This window comes from Lepisma saccharinum, chromosome 3 (assembly GCF_977018435.1).
Source record: "Lepisma saccharinum chromosome 3, izLepSacc3.1, whole genome shotgun sequence".
Classification (NCBI taxonomy): Eukaryota; Metazoa; Arthropoda; class Insecta; order Zygentoma; family Lepismatidae; genus Lepisma; species Lepisma saccharinum.
The window spans coordinates 128,966,735-128,984,074 of record NC_139231.1 but is presented as its reverse complement, the minus strand read 5'-3'; the positions used below and the strand labels follow the sequence as shown (position 1 = coordinate 128,984,074).

The 17,340-nt window shown below is 34.7% G+C and overlaps 1 protein-coding gene across 6 annotated transcripts in view; it reads left to right on the top strand.

Annotated features, from left to right (window-relative positions):
* KCNQ (KCNQ potassium channel) overlaps window positions 1-16,901 on the top strand; it is a 375,894-nt gene extending 358,993 nt beyond the window's left edge. For all 6 annotated transcript variants that reach the window (XM_083119378.1, XM_083119377.1, XM_083119376.1 and 3 more), the window contains 2 exons: window positions 2,673-2,795; window positions 7,797-16,901. In XM_083119378.1, the coding sequence (XP_082975504.1) occupies window positions 2,673-2,795; window positions 7,797-7,898 (225 nt within the window). In that variant the 3' untranslated portion in view covers window positions 7,899-16,901. The remainder of the gene's footprint in view (window positions 1-2,672; window positions 2,796-7,796) is intronic.
* Window positions 16,902-17,340: the final 439 nt, after the last annotated feature.

Sequence of the window (17,340 nt, the reverse complement as noted above, 5' to 3'; positions counted from 1 at the left end):
AATTGCACAAAACAATGAATGTAAATGCCAGTTCATGTAAAATTACGATGTTATTGATGAAATTTCTAAACTGTATATTGAAAAAGTATTTTCGATGGCAGACCCCCCCTTCTCTCTCTCTCTCTCTCTCTCTCTCTCTCTCTCTCTCTCTCTCTCTCTCTCTCGTGTGTGTGTGTGTGTGTAAATATAGTGAATGAAAGGAAGGAGGGCTAGAAGGATAAAATAGAAAACCAGAAGGAAATAGTAACACTCATCACACATTGAAAAACCTTACATTTTTATGGCCACAGGCTGCACCTTCAGCCCTAGGAAAAACATGGCAGAAATGGAAGTGATTGTTTCACCTGCTCTGCTATGTGAAAGCAAACTTCTATGGTTTGTTTAGGTGCCACCATGACATACACAATTACAACACAAGAAATAGAAATAACTTACTAATACCTGTACACAATACAGTTCTATATGAAAGAGGACCCAAGTACTCAGGGACTCTCTTGTATAACAACCTTCCAAACCACATAAAAAACATTGAAGCCTGCAAAGCCTTTAAGAAAGAACTGTACAAATACTTACTGGAACACTGCTTCTACTCAATTGATGAATATCTATGTCTGCAATAATGTATGTATGTATTTTTCTTCACAACTTTCGCTTATTCATATCTTAGTAAAAATAAAATAGGCATCGTAAAACATAAACCACATTATACTATACTGATATTGAGGCATCTCAATGTGCATCAGAGGTTCCAAACATGGTGGGGTTCCTGGTAAAAGGTAACATTTTCATTGCAGAGTTTTATTACATTATGTTGTACTCAATGATGGTTTATTATATTCCACAGTTACCATGTATTGTATTGACATCATATTATTGTATTATAATTTTACTATATTTTACTGTAACCATAAATTGTATTTCATTGTTTTATTATAGTGCATTGTTTATGATATTGTATACAAATTGACATGTCCGATATCACTGCCTGTATATGTAAATAAGTGATTCATGTATGAAATAAATCTTGTCTTATCTTAAGTTGCTAGGTCTAGAGTGAAGATATAGGTTTGAGGTTTAGCTTATTGTGGAGGTCTTCTAGGAATAAGCTGTCAAGAGGTTGCAGAAATAAGGGCAGGGATGTACCTTTCAAGAGGGTTGGTTGGTAGGCAGAAGAGAAAGCAGAGCAAAATTATAAGTAGAATATATGGTATTGATAAATTTCCTAATATATATATATATTATATATATAACGGGTATCCACGCTAACTTGATACAAAACTCACAGAGTTTCAGATGATGTTCAATGCAACTCGATATGTGCACCTTTGGTGGCTCTGCACACATCTAAACGGTATTCAACTTCCCGCCAAGTGTTCTCTAGCATTTGGGGAGTCACAAGCGCTACTGCATTTGTGATGCGGCCCCACAGTTCCTGCAAATTTCTTGGTCTGTCTCCTTGATAAACAACGTCCTTAACATATCCCTAGAAAAAAAATCCAAAGGGTCAAATTGGGTGACCTGGGTGGCCAGGCAAGGGGTCCTTCTCTTCCGATCCACATATCGGGGAAACGTTCATCCAAGAAGTCACGCACCTGTCGATGATAATGGGCCGGTGCTCCATCTTGCTGAAAAAATCGATCCTGCGAGAAATTGGTCTATGGCGAAGTTCTGCAACATGTCCAGATACACATGTCCTGTGACTGTAGCCTCTAAGAAGAAGAATGGTCCAATGACAGAGTTCCTCATCAATCCACACCAGACATTCACTTTAGGCGTGTGTCTCTCATGTTCTTGAATAACATGGGGAATCTCTGAACCCCATATCCGGCAGTTGTGCCTATTGATTTTGCCGCATAAATGAAAGGTTGCTTCATCCGAGAAAACAATCTTGTCCAGATAAGAGTTGTCATTTTCAATTCGCAGAAGCATTTCAGCTGCAAAATGTGCCCTAAGCGGACGATCATTTGGCTTTATGTGGTGATGAAGCTCGATCTTGTAAGCAGTCAAATGGAGTCGCTTGTGTAAGACCTTGTGAATAGTCGATCTAGGAATTTGAAGTTCGGAACTAGCTCTCTGGATAGACTTCCTTGGACTCCTTGCAAATGCCTTTCTCACACGTTCGATTGTTGCCTCATTCACAGACACTTTCGCATGTTTGCCGGTTTGCGGTAGTAAAGAACCTGTTTCTCGGAGTGTTCTGTCCCCTTGGAGAATCGCTTTATGACCATGTGGATCCATATTCCACGTACGATGAACACAGCGTTGAACCAGAGTAACAGATTTCTCTTCTGCTAGCCGTAACACGTACTGAACTTTCTGTTGCGGTGTCCACATGTTTTCCACTGCGCGATCGACTACTGAATGGCACCTGGCTTCCTTTCGAGACAAAAGCTATTGACGCCGCATGCGCGACCGTGTAGCTGTCTGAAAGCAGTGTTGCACAATCTCGGAGAGTTTCCCCTTCCTGTCATATGAAAAATACAGCAATATCCTTATCTGGTTTTAAATGGCGAGCATTTATTTCTCGATCCCTCTAGCGTGGACACGCTGTATATATATAATTTATTCATATATCTAGTATTTTCTACACATAGTAGGAAAGTCATTAGATGTAAATATTCTATTAAGAATACCATACTCCATCCTACACTGTAAAATATTTTTCTTTACAGGAGTTACAACGAAGACTAGACCAAACATTGGGTAAACCTGGTAGTTACTTGGCAGGCATTGATAGGTCTGGCAATGTAAAACCTATGACCATTGGTGCTCGTCTCTATAGGGTAGAGCAACAGGTATGAGATATAGTTGATAGGATAGTTCAAATGTTGCACTATTATCTTACCTCATAAATATGAAGCAAGTTTAAATGACCTAACAGCATATGGCATTTCGAAATTGGATTTGAGTCTTGTGTGTAAGACACACACTTTATGAAAATGAGCCAACAGAAATAATAATAATAATAATAATATGTAATATAATGTAATAAAGATATTATTATTTAATAAAATAAAAGTATAATTTGCAACTTTATATACTAAGGCTGTCGCGGAGAAGGTGAGACTAATTCCTGTATAGGAAAACAGCAACCTCCATTAGCTAGCAAATGTATTAGGGTGAAAATTTGGTTCATTAGCTGCCGATTGAGACCAAAATGAGCGCAATAGGTCAAAAAGTCGTGACTGCTTAGCAGTTAAAAGACAAGCATGTACATGGACCCCTCCAAGAATCATTAAAACGAAACAAAAAAAATTACAAACCACAAAATTTTTATTCAGAATCAGCCATATTGAGTAGACGTAGAGTATGCACCGTTGACAGCTAAGGAAGCGTCCATACGCTCCTGCCACTTTGTGAATGTCTTTGAAAATTCATCGTCAGTTAGCGAACTGAAAAAAAACTTGTGCTGTGGTGATCACTTCTTTGTTCGTCACGAAATGATGACCACGTAAAGCAGAGGAAAGAGCCAAAAGCCGCACGTGCAAGGTCCTGGCTGTATGCTGGATGTGGGAAAATTTATATTTTTCTCTTCGTTGTGTAATCCTGAAAAGCCCGCGCGGTATGCGGGCGTGCGTTATCGTAGTGCAATATGAAGGAGTTCTTCAAATGCGGCCCCTTTTTTGCTAAGTGCTGGTGCAGAGTCTCAATGACTCCTTGGTAATACTCTGCATTCACTGTTTGCCCGGGAGGGACAATGTGTTGGTACACCATACCTCTTCCATTCCAAAATGCAATTAGCATAACCTTACCTGCACTCTTCTGTTGCTGCACTTTCTTCTGTGGCGACTTCCATGTGCTGCTTTCTTGTTTTGTACGCGGGTCAAAGTAATGGATCCATGTTTAATCGTCAGTTATGATTCGATCCAGAATGAGGGGATCATCATCCATACGTCTCTTCCACTGGGTGCAAACATCCACACGCTGCTGCATCTGTTCTGCTGTAATAAAATGTGGTACCCATGCGGAGCAAACCTTCTTCATTTTCAAATGATCACGCAAAATTCGGTGGACAGTGTCCTTTGATATGCCCAAATGTGCACTTAGCGCTCTCACAGACGTATATATACCTATCATCACGAATAATTGCTGCAACAGTATTCACTAGCGTCTCTTTAATCACGGACAGTCTTTTTCCAGGATGCGGAAGCAAATTGCCTGATTTGCGCCCATCTTCAAACAACTTGTGCCATCGGTACACTGTGGCTCTACTCAGTCTGTCTTGATCGGCATATGCCTGTTGAAACATTGCATATGTTTCCGCAGCACTTTTCTTTAAATGCCAACAAAATTTTATGGCATGTCACTGTTCATCTTGAATACTCATCGCGAAAAGCAATGTTATACACAAAAACCTGGAGAGGTAAACGAAACACGTTCCACGTAAATCAACACAGCGGCTCACTAAAATGGTTTCGTAACATGTGACAACTTGCTATGGAAACAGAATGAGTCATCCTACATGATGCGACTAGTGTCGAAACCATAGGCAATGTTGCCAAGCCAGGAAAAAAATCTGTCTCACCTTCCCTGTGACAGCCTTTGTATTATTATTATGCTTCCTGATCTAAATTTTTAAAATCATAGGATATTTGGTCAGTATGTCACTTCACTTCAAACATCCCAAAACATTTTTATGTATAGCCATGGTAGCTCAGTCCTTAGGGTGTCTGACTACCATGTGTGAGACCCGGGTTCGATCTCCGGTGGAGGAGAACCAGGATATTTTCCACTTGTTCAAGTAACTCTGGCACCCACCCAGCATCATATAAAGTGGGTACCTGGGGGAAACTCTGGGGGTTAAAGGCAGCCAGGGGTGTGGTGCTAATCACATCACCCCCATGACCAGCCAAGTTCAAGAAAGTGTGGGGCTCTAACTCCACAGCCCTATACACCTTCATGGCATAGTAAAAAAAGGTAAAGTTCTCCCCTGTGCTATGCACCACTCCATGAAGGCATATAGAGGTGGGGGGTTAGGACCCCACACTTTCTTGATTATGGCCGAAAGTTGAGGTGATGTGATCAGCACCATGCCCCTGGCTGTCTTTAACCCCCAGAGTTACCTCGGTACCCACTTTATACAATGCTGGGTGGGTGCTGGAGCCACTTGAACAGGTGGAAAAAAATCCCGGTTCTCTCCCAACAGGGATCGAACCTGGGTCTCTCGCATAGTAGTCAGATGCCCTAATGACTGAGCCACCAGTGCAATTTACTTTTTTTTTTTTTACTCATGCTCATGTTTTTAGCATTATCCAGTGGTGCTAATGCAAGTTTTCATAATTTTTCCATCCATTGATTCTTCTATAACTTGTATGTTTTCCCACCCTTCTATCCTTCCAGTGAAGAAAAAAGTTTTAATAAGGCTTCCTCCCAGTTACGATAATCTGCATAAGCATTCTATCACCTACTGCATTGTCTCCATGTTAATCCACACAAGCATCCCCCCACTTATCTCCAGCTAGAAATTTCCACTTCGAACACTGCCACTTCTACTTCACTTTCTATGAGGCTCTTGGTCTAATTTCAGTTTCCTTCTTATGAGTAACATCCTTGGAAAACCTGTTTGTATTACACAGTTGTCTTGTTTCAGCCTACATCCAAGAGCTGATAGTAGCTGATCCTCCAACAGGAGTTTATCATAACGAAATCAATCTGAACTCTAAATTGGTCTCCTGACGACTTCATCTGTATATAGTTGGTGTTGGTGATGTTGGAACAGAATATTTGCTAATGTTAAGTTAGTTTTCATGACAGTTTACTACATCCTTTCATTAACCAATGATCTGTTCCAGTCTTCCGATTGTAGTATTCAGATCACCTTGCACGAGTTGTATTTTAGGTAGCTCTCTTAAAGTGATCTTAGTGGAAAATTTAAAATCATATGAATCAGGTGTGTCATTAATTGTACTTGTGCAAGAATTATCTTGCTGCATGGTAGGGGACTTGAGACAAGTTGGAGATGACTCCAAGAGTATTGCATTAAAAATGAACCTAATTGTCCAGATACATAGCTAGAACCTTGTGCTACAAGAACAGAATACAAGCAATCATAGCAAGAATATTACGCAATGTAAAGCACACAGACCAATTTACATAGCAATGAAAAAGTCACCAAATTGCTCCAAAAGGTGGGTAAGTTGACAAACTATGCAGTGCAAGATGAAGAATAGCAACTCTGAGATGTATATAAAATATTATATTATCAAAAAGGTAACACACAAAATGTGATACCAATTTAACATGTTCTAGGTCTACAAAATTAAGAAGGTAAAAGGTAAAAAAAAAAAAGGTAAAGTGTTCCCCTGTGCATAGCACCACGCCATGAAGGCGTATAGGGGGTGTGGGGGTAACGCCCCACACTTTCTTGATCCGGTCGTGAGTGGGGGTGATGTGATCAGCATCACGCCCCTAACCACCTTTACCCCCCAGGGTTTCCCCCAGGTACCCATGTTATTTGACGCTGGGTGGGCGCCGGGGCCACTTCCACCATTAGAAAAGTTCCCGGATTTGAACTGGTCGGGGATCGAACCCGGGACCTTGAGCATGGTAGTCAGACGCGTTACCGACTGAGCCACCGCGGCAAAAAAAATAATTAATAAACAGTAGAATGTTGGATCATATGATGACTGTCTACACACATATTGATGTGGAACTCAAAACATGTCAAAAATGAATGAACCACCTTCATACCCCGAACAGAGATCATGACACCGTTCATTGTAATATGAGTACTGTATCCAGTCTTTATAAAGAAAAGATGGCCTCCCAATGGCACAATGGTAGTGTCGTTGCCTTGTAATCAAGGGGTCCCGGGTTCGATTCCTGGTGGAGGCACATAGTGGTTTGGATCCCACTTTAAACTGTAGGTCCAGTTCCGATTAGCCTTACTGTGCAAGAAGTGGATTTAAAATACCAACTCAATCAATCCATGCCAAAGAAAGATGAAGGGTTAGTCATCTTCCACCACAAAGCATACTTTCACTTATCACCATATTGCCATTCATCTATCAGGAGATTAAAACTTTCAAATATTCTATACTGTGCTCCAGTAGGTTCTAATTGCAAAATTGAAATGTTTTCATGTAGCCCGAAAATTGATACAGATTGTGCACAATTTATATTTCCTTATCTGCAAGGAGTTGAGAGTTTTATCTCAAGAGTTTTCTTCCCCAACGATCGCTATGATGTCTTCCAACTTTAGAATGTTGTTGTATGCATCTACTACAGACTATCAGGGGTGTAGGGGTGCTCCTTCCACATAGGCACTACACCCCTGGTAGTCTGTAGTAGATGCATACAACAACATTCTAAAGTTGGCAGACATCATAGCAATCGTTGGGGAAGAAAGCTGCAGACTGAGGCTCTGGCGACTGGCCAGTATAATTCTGTGTCGTCCTGTGTTTTGTCCTTATTTGTGCTGAGCGCCCTTTTTAGTTTTCAGACGCTTTTATTTTTGTTATGATAAGGGGCTGGACCCCATATAGTGTGACGGGTGCAAAATAACCTCAGTGCTGACCCACCCAAAAAAAATGTAATAATAATAAAAAAAAACTACAGACTACCACCAAGAAAAATATAATTCTTCATCTTGCCTCAAGTTCCCATACTTGTTCTTGCTCAAACTATCCACAAAAAAAATATTCCAGATCTTTGTGTATGAAAATTATGGAGCCAGCATATGCACATACAATTCAGTACATAATACATATGCTTCTTCAATATGTATATATATGTGTTAAACACTGTAAAAGCATTACAATGCATTTTTAAACTTAAAATACTTACTTTTTCTACAGCTTTCTGTGATGGATAAAAAACTGGACCAGTTAGTGTATGTTCTCAATGCAGTGGCACAAAAACAACAAATTCCTATTAAATCCATAGAAGACGATGGGTAGTTGAAAGTGCTTCTAGTAGCATATTTTGTTTGGATCTGTTGAGTATGGTTTGTGTTATCAGTCATGTTCCATCGTGTGGAGCTGTACTCTTTCTAAACGAACTTTTTGTGTACTTGAGTATGATTAAATCATATTATTGTTTTTGTTATGATGTAGGTGATAAATTATATTTATATTTTAAAAAATATTTAACATTTTTTCAGATGTACTATGACTTGATGTCATAGACTGCAATATGTTGCTGTTATTTTTTCGTGTTTTTACTCCCAAGAATGTTCCACTCTATTTGTAAATAGATCTATCTCAACTTCTTTGAAGGTGGGAAAACATAAAAATACTCGAAACAAGCATGGAAAAGTAATATTTATCTGTGTGTTTACATATTCTCTTTTGTGCCTTGTTCTGTAATTGGTCTCAACGATCTGAAGAGATGTGTGTTATATATGTACATAAGCACTGAATATTTTTTGTGTTATCCCAGAAGATAATGCACGTTGAATACCACCATGCAAAAAATGAGTTCTTATTTAATTTTATTTTGCTGCTTTCATAATATAAAAAGAGGTCTATACAGGGAAGAGGGGCAAAGCTGTCAACTAGCTTTAATCAGTTATTTTAATAGCATATATACTAGTGTTGTGAAACCCAGAATAATACTATTTTTGCCAAACGAATAGGAGTCTATTCTCTTCATATTTTCTCATGATGAGCAAATGTAAAAGCTTTCAAAGGTTTCATCAGGATTATCTTTGTGGGTTGCTATTCTTGGCTTATACATCTAAAATCCTCAAACTGTCCCTTTAGAACCTAATAGTTTTAAGTATTTCTGAGATGAGCAACTTGGTCTTCCAAAATTTTCGATTCTAAAGTAGTTGTTTGCGACAGAAAATCGTCACACACTCATTTGACTTCCAAAGGGTGGGGATAAAAAAGCTTTTCTCATGATTGTTAAAATGTCCATTTGCATTTCAACTTTGCCTGACATTTCCTCCTTCTAGGCCTTCTGAAATGGTTAAACATTTCTTGTTATGTATTATTAAATTAGAAGCAGTTTTGTTTGTGTATTTTGAAGAATCCTTCACAGATCTATACAGGGCATCTTTTACTGTACACTCACTATATTTGATGTACTCAATCTTTTGGAAGACCAAGTTGTCTATCTTGGAATTGGTTCAAGTATTAGGTTCTAACAAGAGAAAGTTTGAGGATTTTAGACGTAAAAGCTTTCAAGTGACAAGGGCTACATGTCCATTCTAAAATCTTTCCCTTGTGCATTTTGAAAAAAGTATACCAAAATTTCAATTTTTATGTGATAAAGCTTGTCATATATGAAGAGGTAATTGTACAGAAGAATGAGAGAAGAGATAGGAAAACTTATAGCCTGGATTGAATGAAAGGAAACTACAGGGAAAATTACTATTAACGACTGACTGTTTGAACCTTAACATCCCAATTACATGACACCCCTAAACTTGTATAGTTTGCAGTTTAGTGTGTGTTTTTATCCACTTCATAGTAATCAATCATTAATCGTCATCATAATTAACCTAATTGAAGCCATAATTCAATAATCAACATTCTGCACAGGTAAAAATTCATTATTTATTTGTGGCTTTCATCAAAAGTATCATCCTGGCACTTGACTGGTATGGGATCAGAAACATTCTCTCATATATATATGCGAATATGATTTAATATTGATATATTACAAACTCTGTACCTTAATATTTCAAAGAAAACAGCTATAAGTAGGAGAAAAATGATTTGCAATATGAAACATTCAAGCTAATTGCTCGATCCTCTTCAGCCTGGAAATTCACTTTTGTTTTTTTAGTAAGCTCACTAAATACATTCATGAACAACTAGAACCAGTTCAGAATCAGAGTATTCTAAATTAACATAATATGCCTCCTGTGTCATTTATATTGTTCAATTGCCTTTGTCACTTGTGCTTAAGTTCTTTAAATTATTAGAGTATTTCATAAAGACAACTAGATAGAAAGCATTACAGTCTCCTTTCAATGTTGATGCACTTTCAAAATCTTAATACTTAAACATTTTATTTTTTGCAAAAGTGATTGAAATAAAAAGACTGTCAGAAGAATAATTCAATTAAATGGGACCAAGAAAACATGATTATAATATTGTGAGACATAAATTGACCAATATTCTTCTAAAGATCATAATTGTAAGCCCAAAATTCACATAACCTAAATTCAGAACTTTTGCAGAAATATCGTTGTTCCCTCTTCCCTTAACGAACTAAATTTGCAATGTTATACCACATGTAATATTAGAACATGAAAGTTTTCACATCATAATAATGCAGTAGAAATAAGTTTCTTAAAATTAACTTGGCTGTTTATTAACAAATACTGAGATTGATCTGTTTACTTACAATTATTACTTATTACAAAGTTATTTTTATTTATCAGAATATTTTGTCATGGAAAGATAGTTAAAAACGTGAGATTTAACCTAGTAAAAATGTGTATCTCGGAATATTGTCTACATTGTTTTGAATGTTGTTACCCTGGAGTTAGATTTTTTACTCCCCTCACATCACTTTCATGTGAAGAAGATGACGTTACAAATCACTCAAATAAAATTTGATTTGAGTGATTAGAATAATGCACAATGGAGGTAGCACACGAGGGAGGAGGGGGTATAGTTTTGAATCCTGATTTGGGTATATTTCTTTGTATTTGTTCTCACATTTATTCATGAATTTGATAAAAGGCATGAGCTAAGCTTTCTGCCCTCCCAAAATTCTTGTAGAGGGACATATATTATGTTTATTTACATATATTGTTTATGTCAACATTGCATAGTCCTGGTTTAGTCTGCATTTTTCACTAAAATTTCTACATAAACCTTCCATAGTAGCAAACTTTCAGAACTAGATTATAGAATGATTCGACCATATGGTAAGGAAGAATCACTGTCCGGGAAGATTATTTAAGGAATGAAGATAAAATGAATAATTAACTGGAAAAAACAAAAGGGTCAATCTACATCATTTGAGTAAAAGTACTGTAATTTAATATTGAGTCAAATAATTAATAAAAATTAGTGCATTCTCGAAACCATACACTTCAACAGTAACAGACCACTGATAATGTGAGCATATACTTAATTTTTGTGTGCATATGTAAGTCCTCCTTTGTATGGTTTCCAATCAGGTGACATTTCATGTATCTATCAACTTCTTTTTGAGCTCGCAACATACACGTGCATGCAAATGTATGTGCATACAAGTACTGCTCAGCTTCTGAAAATATGCTCTTATTTATTCATATCAATATGTGAGCATGTGCTTCCTCTGAGCAGATTCTGTCATTTATTCATATGACCCACTAAATGCCATATCAGTCCACCATTTATGTTTTGTAATATTCTTAGATTCACTTATGACATCATAATTAAAATAAATAACAAATAAACAGCTGTTACTTAACCACAAACGAACCTCTGCCACACATTTTGGCCACAAAAATTAACAAAAATTGCCCATTGTATGTACCTTGAGCTTTGGAAAAACATCTGCGATTAATTTTGAACCAATGCCTTTACATAGCCTTATGTTACCCTGGTACGACGTGGTCAGCCCACGTAACTTTCGCACCTCTCCAAGGTTATAAGCAATATTTTGAGATACTATCCAAAAAGACAAATTTAACTTCCATTGATCATCAGTATTTCAATGAGGAGAAAAATAAACATATATTTAATGCCTGTAAACCTATCCATGTATACTTTGATATTCATTTATCATCAAAGTTACTTTGAATATTTTCTACTATTGTGAACATGTTTGAAAGAGACTTCGTGTATGCCTGTATGTATTTATTCATGTGTCTGTAATAAAGACAAGCGCAAGAGAGAAAAATGTGTACATCTACATGTATGGTGAAGGTGTAAAGTGCTCACTGAAAGTTGTAATTCCATCACTTTGATAATCAACTATGAAAGTGATTTTATCTGTTGTTCTTTATACAATTGATTCTATTTTAGTACGTAGCCAAGAGATTTCATGCAATAATGGATAAGTATGCTGGTATAACGAATTTTACATTATTTGGTGTACATTTTTCATATAGTTGTGGTGAATATAGAATAGAGCATGCATTGCAGACTGTCAGTGTTTTATCATCTTGGTAACCTGCATTCAGTTTCCAATCATATATTCATCTACACTATGAATATTATTCAAATTTCATAATTTAATAACATACATTTGAAGTTTCAGTTAAGAATACATGTTATTTTTGTACCTTAGAACTATTTGTTTCTCACTACAATCAGGGAAGATACACAGAAATTACCCAAGTAGCCCAATGTGTGGTCACCTGTACTAAAAATGATTGGCCACATGTAAGAACATACTGTTGGGCAACAGTTGTTTTGACAGTGGTACCAATACTGGGCCAACATACTGAAAACTAAAGTAAAGATAGGTTTATGTTGTAATATATATTATTTATTAAGGACAAATATAAACTTTAGTACAAATTATTTGTGTAAAATATTTACACCACACTTACTCCTTCATATGCTATTATTTTTGAGTGGTAGCACACACATGTTAGGGAATTTAGTCTGCACATAGCATTGATAATTTTATATTTACATATATAGATAATGAACCACTTTCACAAGAATACCTATAATAATGTTCATGTTTTGCTGTAGCTAAAAAGACAAACCATAAGTAATTCCCAACACAGAAATATTTTTTCATCCATGGCAGCTAACAAAGGACTCGTGAGTGACTGCAAGTTACAAATAGCTTCGACTTTCATTAATGAAATCCATACCCATGCAAAGTGGGTCAACGGATGAATAAAGATTATGATTTATTACTACAAAATACTATATTTTTAGTATGTGCTGCGACTGAAATATTAGGAAAGAAACACTGTTACACGTAATTTATTTTATACTCTGCAATTTACAGCATACTATTGAAAGTTTTCTTAACAGGTCAAAGTAGTTTTTAAAACTGATTTTCACTCACTATTCAATGTTTGAGCAAGTATTGGCAATGACTGTTGGCCCAACATAAGACCAATTTGCCAACCAACGTAAACCTAACTTTGCCCATGTAAAAACTCTAGTTGGCCCAACGTTTCTGGTTACTTTGGTATTATACATTGAGTCTTATTCTAAAGATGTTCATGCAAACCCTAAGAAAAGTGGTAAGAACTTATTTCCTTTCGTAACATTGAGTCTGCCATAAGTTGGAATGGAAAGTTTGGGAAGGAAAACTTATATTTTCACTAATCATACAGACAATGATCTTATACGAGTAAATTCTTTAGTATTACATTTTCAGGTAAACCTCTGAAATATTTCCCTACATTTTGCAGGATAATAAAATATTAAAACAGGAGTATAATAATATAGCTCAAAACACCACATTATTATATGCAACACAAGTAATATATTTTAAAATTCAACTAGGGCTTTGTGGTATTTAAAACAAAATATCAGTTTAGTGTTTTCATACTGGAACAAATGCCATTCAAGTTTAAAATTTATATTCATACATAAGGGTGATTATAAAAATATCTACTGTAGAATTGTTCAAAATATTTTTGTAAAGGAAGGGGTAACATTATACTAAAATATATCCTGTTCAAAATTTAAATACAGAGATGCAAAGAAAATTCTTATATGCAACATTATTTTCTTACAGGATTTAAAGCATTACAATCAAAATATATTCTTTCTACATAACGTATTCATTAGAATTTTTAATTATATTAATTATATTTATAAACAATAGTGTGTACATATACACTATATATTTTGGCACTGAATATTTTAAATAGAATTTTTATCATAAATGAATTTGGCATTTTTTTTAAACTTTATGCAAAATTCCTTTTCTTTATCATTCATGCTAGTTATTCTGTAAAATTAATTACATCTACGCAAGAAACTTACATTAAAAGTTTCAACTGTGTAAAGATTACAAAACTGTTTTATATTGTTGACAGATTTGTAATTAACATTGCACAGAAAATAATGTCTCATTCTAAACTTGTTGCTGAATGCAGGTACTGATGCTCACTGCAAATAGTATGAATAGATAGCATGTGCTTATATTTACTCAAATATCTTTACATTATACGGAAAGAAAAAGCTTCAAAATATAGAATTCTAGCGACTTGAATTAAGCTTAATAGTAGAAGAATTAATGAAATATGTAAAAATATCTGTATTCCAATCTTATATATAAAGTTATCACATGTTTATTCTACTAATGAGTGCCATATGGTTTTTCAAGCTGTGGAAATACCAATGTAATTTAATTATAGGTTATTGCATCATTTACTAGAGTTGTCTGGAGAATGATCCTTGAGAAAGCTGTAACTTTGATTGGTTGCACAGAAGTCTATGGAAAATTATGCAACTGTGTTGATGATAATACAAGGACAGCCATAATTGTACAAATTTTAGACTAATGTGTACTGTATAGGGCACCAGTGGTTGACACCCCCACCATTAGTTGACACTTTACAAAGAAACATTAAATGAAGTCATCAGAGCTCTCGACTTAATTCCTGTTGTTAAAAAATACATGAAACACATGAACAGCATGATACAAAACACTTTAAAAGTTATCCTAGCTTTCGACTCCATCTCAGTCATCATCAGGCTCTTTCGGTTGGAGATATGGCAGCAGTAATGCATTTTGTTTCCTTGTAACTGATTCTAACTTGGACAAGAAGTTTTACTAGTGGTCATATTGAAAGCTAACATGATAATCACAAAAAGTCCCTAAATATAATGGTTTTTCATAATAGGAAAGCATGTCAAACCAAATGTCAACTACTGAAACTATCTTCAAATAAGTATGTCAACTGTTGACTCCTTGTAAGTTTGTATGGGGGCAAAAATGAAATCAAACATTATGGATTTTAGGCAACATCTACTGTAGGTTATAAAATGAATTAATTTCTAAAGAACTGTTTAAAACTCGAGCGATACAATACAATTACATGAAAAATCCTCAATGGTGCCAACTACTGATTCACTCTCCTTAAAAAGTTTTGAAAAGGAAAATGTGAAATGTAGTTTTAAACATTTTATTCATAAATGTAATTTAATACATTTATATGATGAGAGATCAAGCTTTTTATTGTTTCAGTAATAAGATATTAAACGCACATACATACATAACTGAAAAACTATGCATGTGTGTATTTCTGCAGTGATCTAAACATAATGTTCACAATAAATCTAATCCCAAACTTGGTAAGAACAGTAATGATCGGTTGATAGTTTTAGGGAGAATTCACACCAAAACAACAGGTGACATGTGTCATTTTGGAATGAGCAAGTTGGCAGCAACGTTTCACACCATAGTAGCATGGCAGGCTGCACAAGTCTGTGTTCAATTCTCAAGTGGCACATGTCGCCTGTCAACTTCGGTGTGAATTCTCCCTTAATGAAGAGAATGTTGAAGTTTCAACAAATGGGAACATCGCAAGTGAATTTGGCCTTTTTAATGAGAATTAAGAGTATATTAAATTTGAAGCTAATTGTGAAACCAGTCAGAACGTGCCAGGGATCATTCTCAGATAAATTACATACATTTTAGAAATATTCATGCTGTTTTACATACGAGTATTATGCCTACTCTGTGCCTCTTCGATATTCAACTATTTTCATCTGTGATGATATCTGCCATGCAGAATGTACATAACATTGTTTAAAGGTTTTACTTTGGGTGTACATAATAGAGTATGAAGTTTTAATTATGATCTCTTTCTGTGTACATTTTTTAGGTGTAACAAACACAATTTATAAGGTTATTGTATGTAATTAATATAGACACAAAGCAGTTTTGAAAGAGTGGGTCAGTTTTAAGTACAGTACCATAAGAATCATGTATATACATGATAAATTATGATGCATGTTATTGTGTATTGTATTTCAATTTATTCAACAGCTGTTAAGAAATCCAACCTCTTCCAAGTCACTCTAAGATAATTTAGGTACAATTTGGTGCCAAAATATTGAAACACGGTAGTTTAATTATTGAAGTTTTCATTTAAATTGCAGAGTAAATATAATACTTCACACGACACATAAATTATAAATGACTTTCTGCACTTATTTAAGCCAGAACACTGTCTCCCAAAAAATATATAAATTGAAGAATAAACACATTCAAGAACTGATACTTTCAAAAGTATTTTTATATTTGTCAAATATGGTCCAATATAAAACAATATATATAAGTATATTTTTTCATTATTACATATGTACATTTAAAAATAAATTAAATACAAAATGAAAGTTGTGAAATAATTTTAAAATTAATTTCACTAAATCTTGTGTACGAAATACACAAACCTAAAAGATGTAATGCCATTTTATGTAATTAATATCAAGAAATCATGACTAAAATTGAAACATAAGGGACAAGATATTGAAAGAGGAATAAATTGCAAAGCAATTCAAGAAATGTAATTTTGATGTAATCCTGTGAATTTAATTAATTTTAATGAAACAATATAAAGCATCCTGGAATGTATTATGTTCCTTCTAGTAGGCATTAAAATATAAAAAAAATATGGATGTTGTGTCAATAAAGAAAAACTAATTACTTTTTGATACTTATATTTTATAAGAGAAGATTGTAATGAAGTTCATATCATAAATATTATATGTACATGTATACATACACAATGTCAAGATGTACTTAATGCACTACACTATGTAATTCATCACGTATCACACATGCATTTATAGTTACTAGGAGAGATAAACACAGTACTTGGAAGAGGTGGTGTAAAGAAATTTAGAATGTACAATGATATTTAAATATCCATGATAAAATGTACTCAATTAGATTTTGAAATATTTAGTATATGAAACCAATTTCTTCAGTTAGATCATTTCGAGAGTGATAAAAAGGTAGTAGTATTTGTGTGTATGGAAGGAGATTTCACAATGTAAATAAGAATGAAACTTTGCATTTGGTGCTGATTTTTCTTGAGGAATCAATAAAACTCGGTGAAAAAGAATAAATAATTTGTATTATTATTTTCATACATAATAAAAAAATATTTAACCCTCAGTCGGTCGCACCTGGAAAAGTAACATGATTGGTCCCACTGTATCTGTGGGATCAATTTTAGTTTCATTTTATTTATTTATTTATTCCTTGTTTTGGATGGCGAAGTTAAGGCACAAGCCTTTTCTTCCACTTAACCATCTCTACATTACATTTTATAAATTGATTTTTATAGCTAACTGTATGTTAAATATATAAAAAACTAAATATTTAAGATACCAAGAAATGAAATCTATAAAAAACTAAATATTTAAGATACCAAGAAATGAAATCTATAAAAAACTAAGAACATTGAGATACCCAAAAAAAAACACAAGAAAAAATAAAAGAGAAAGACGCAAAAAACATAAA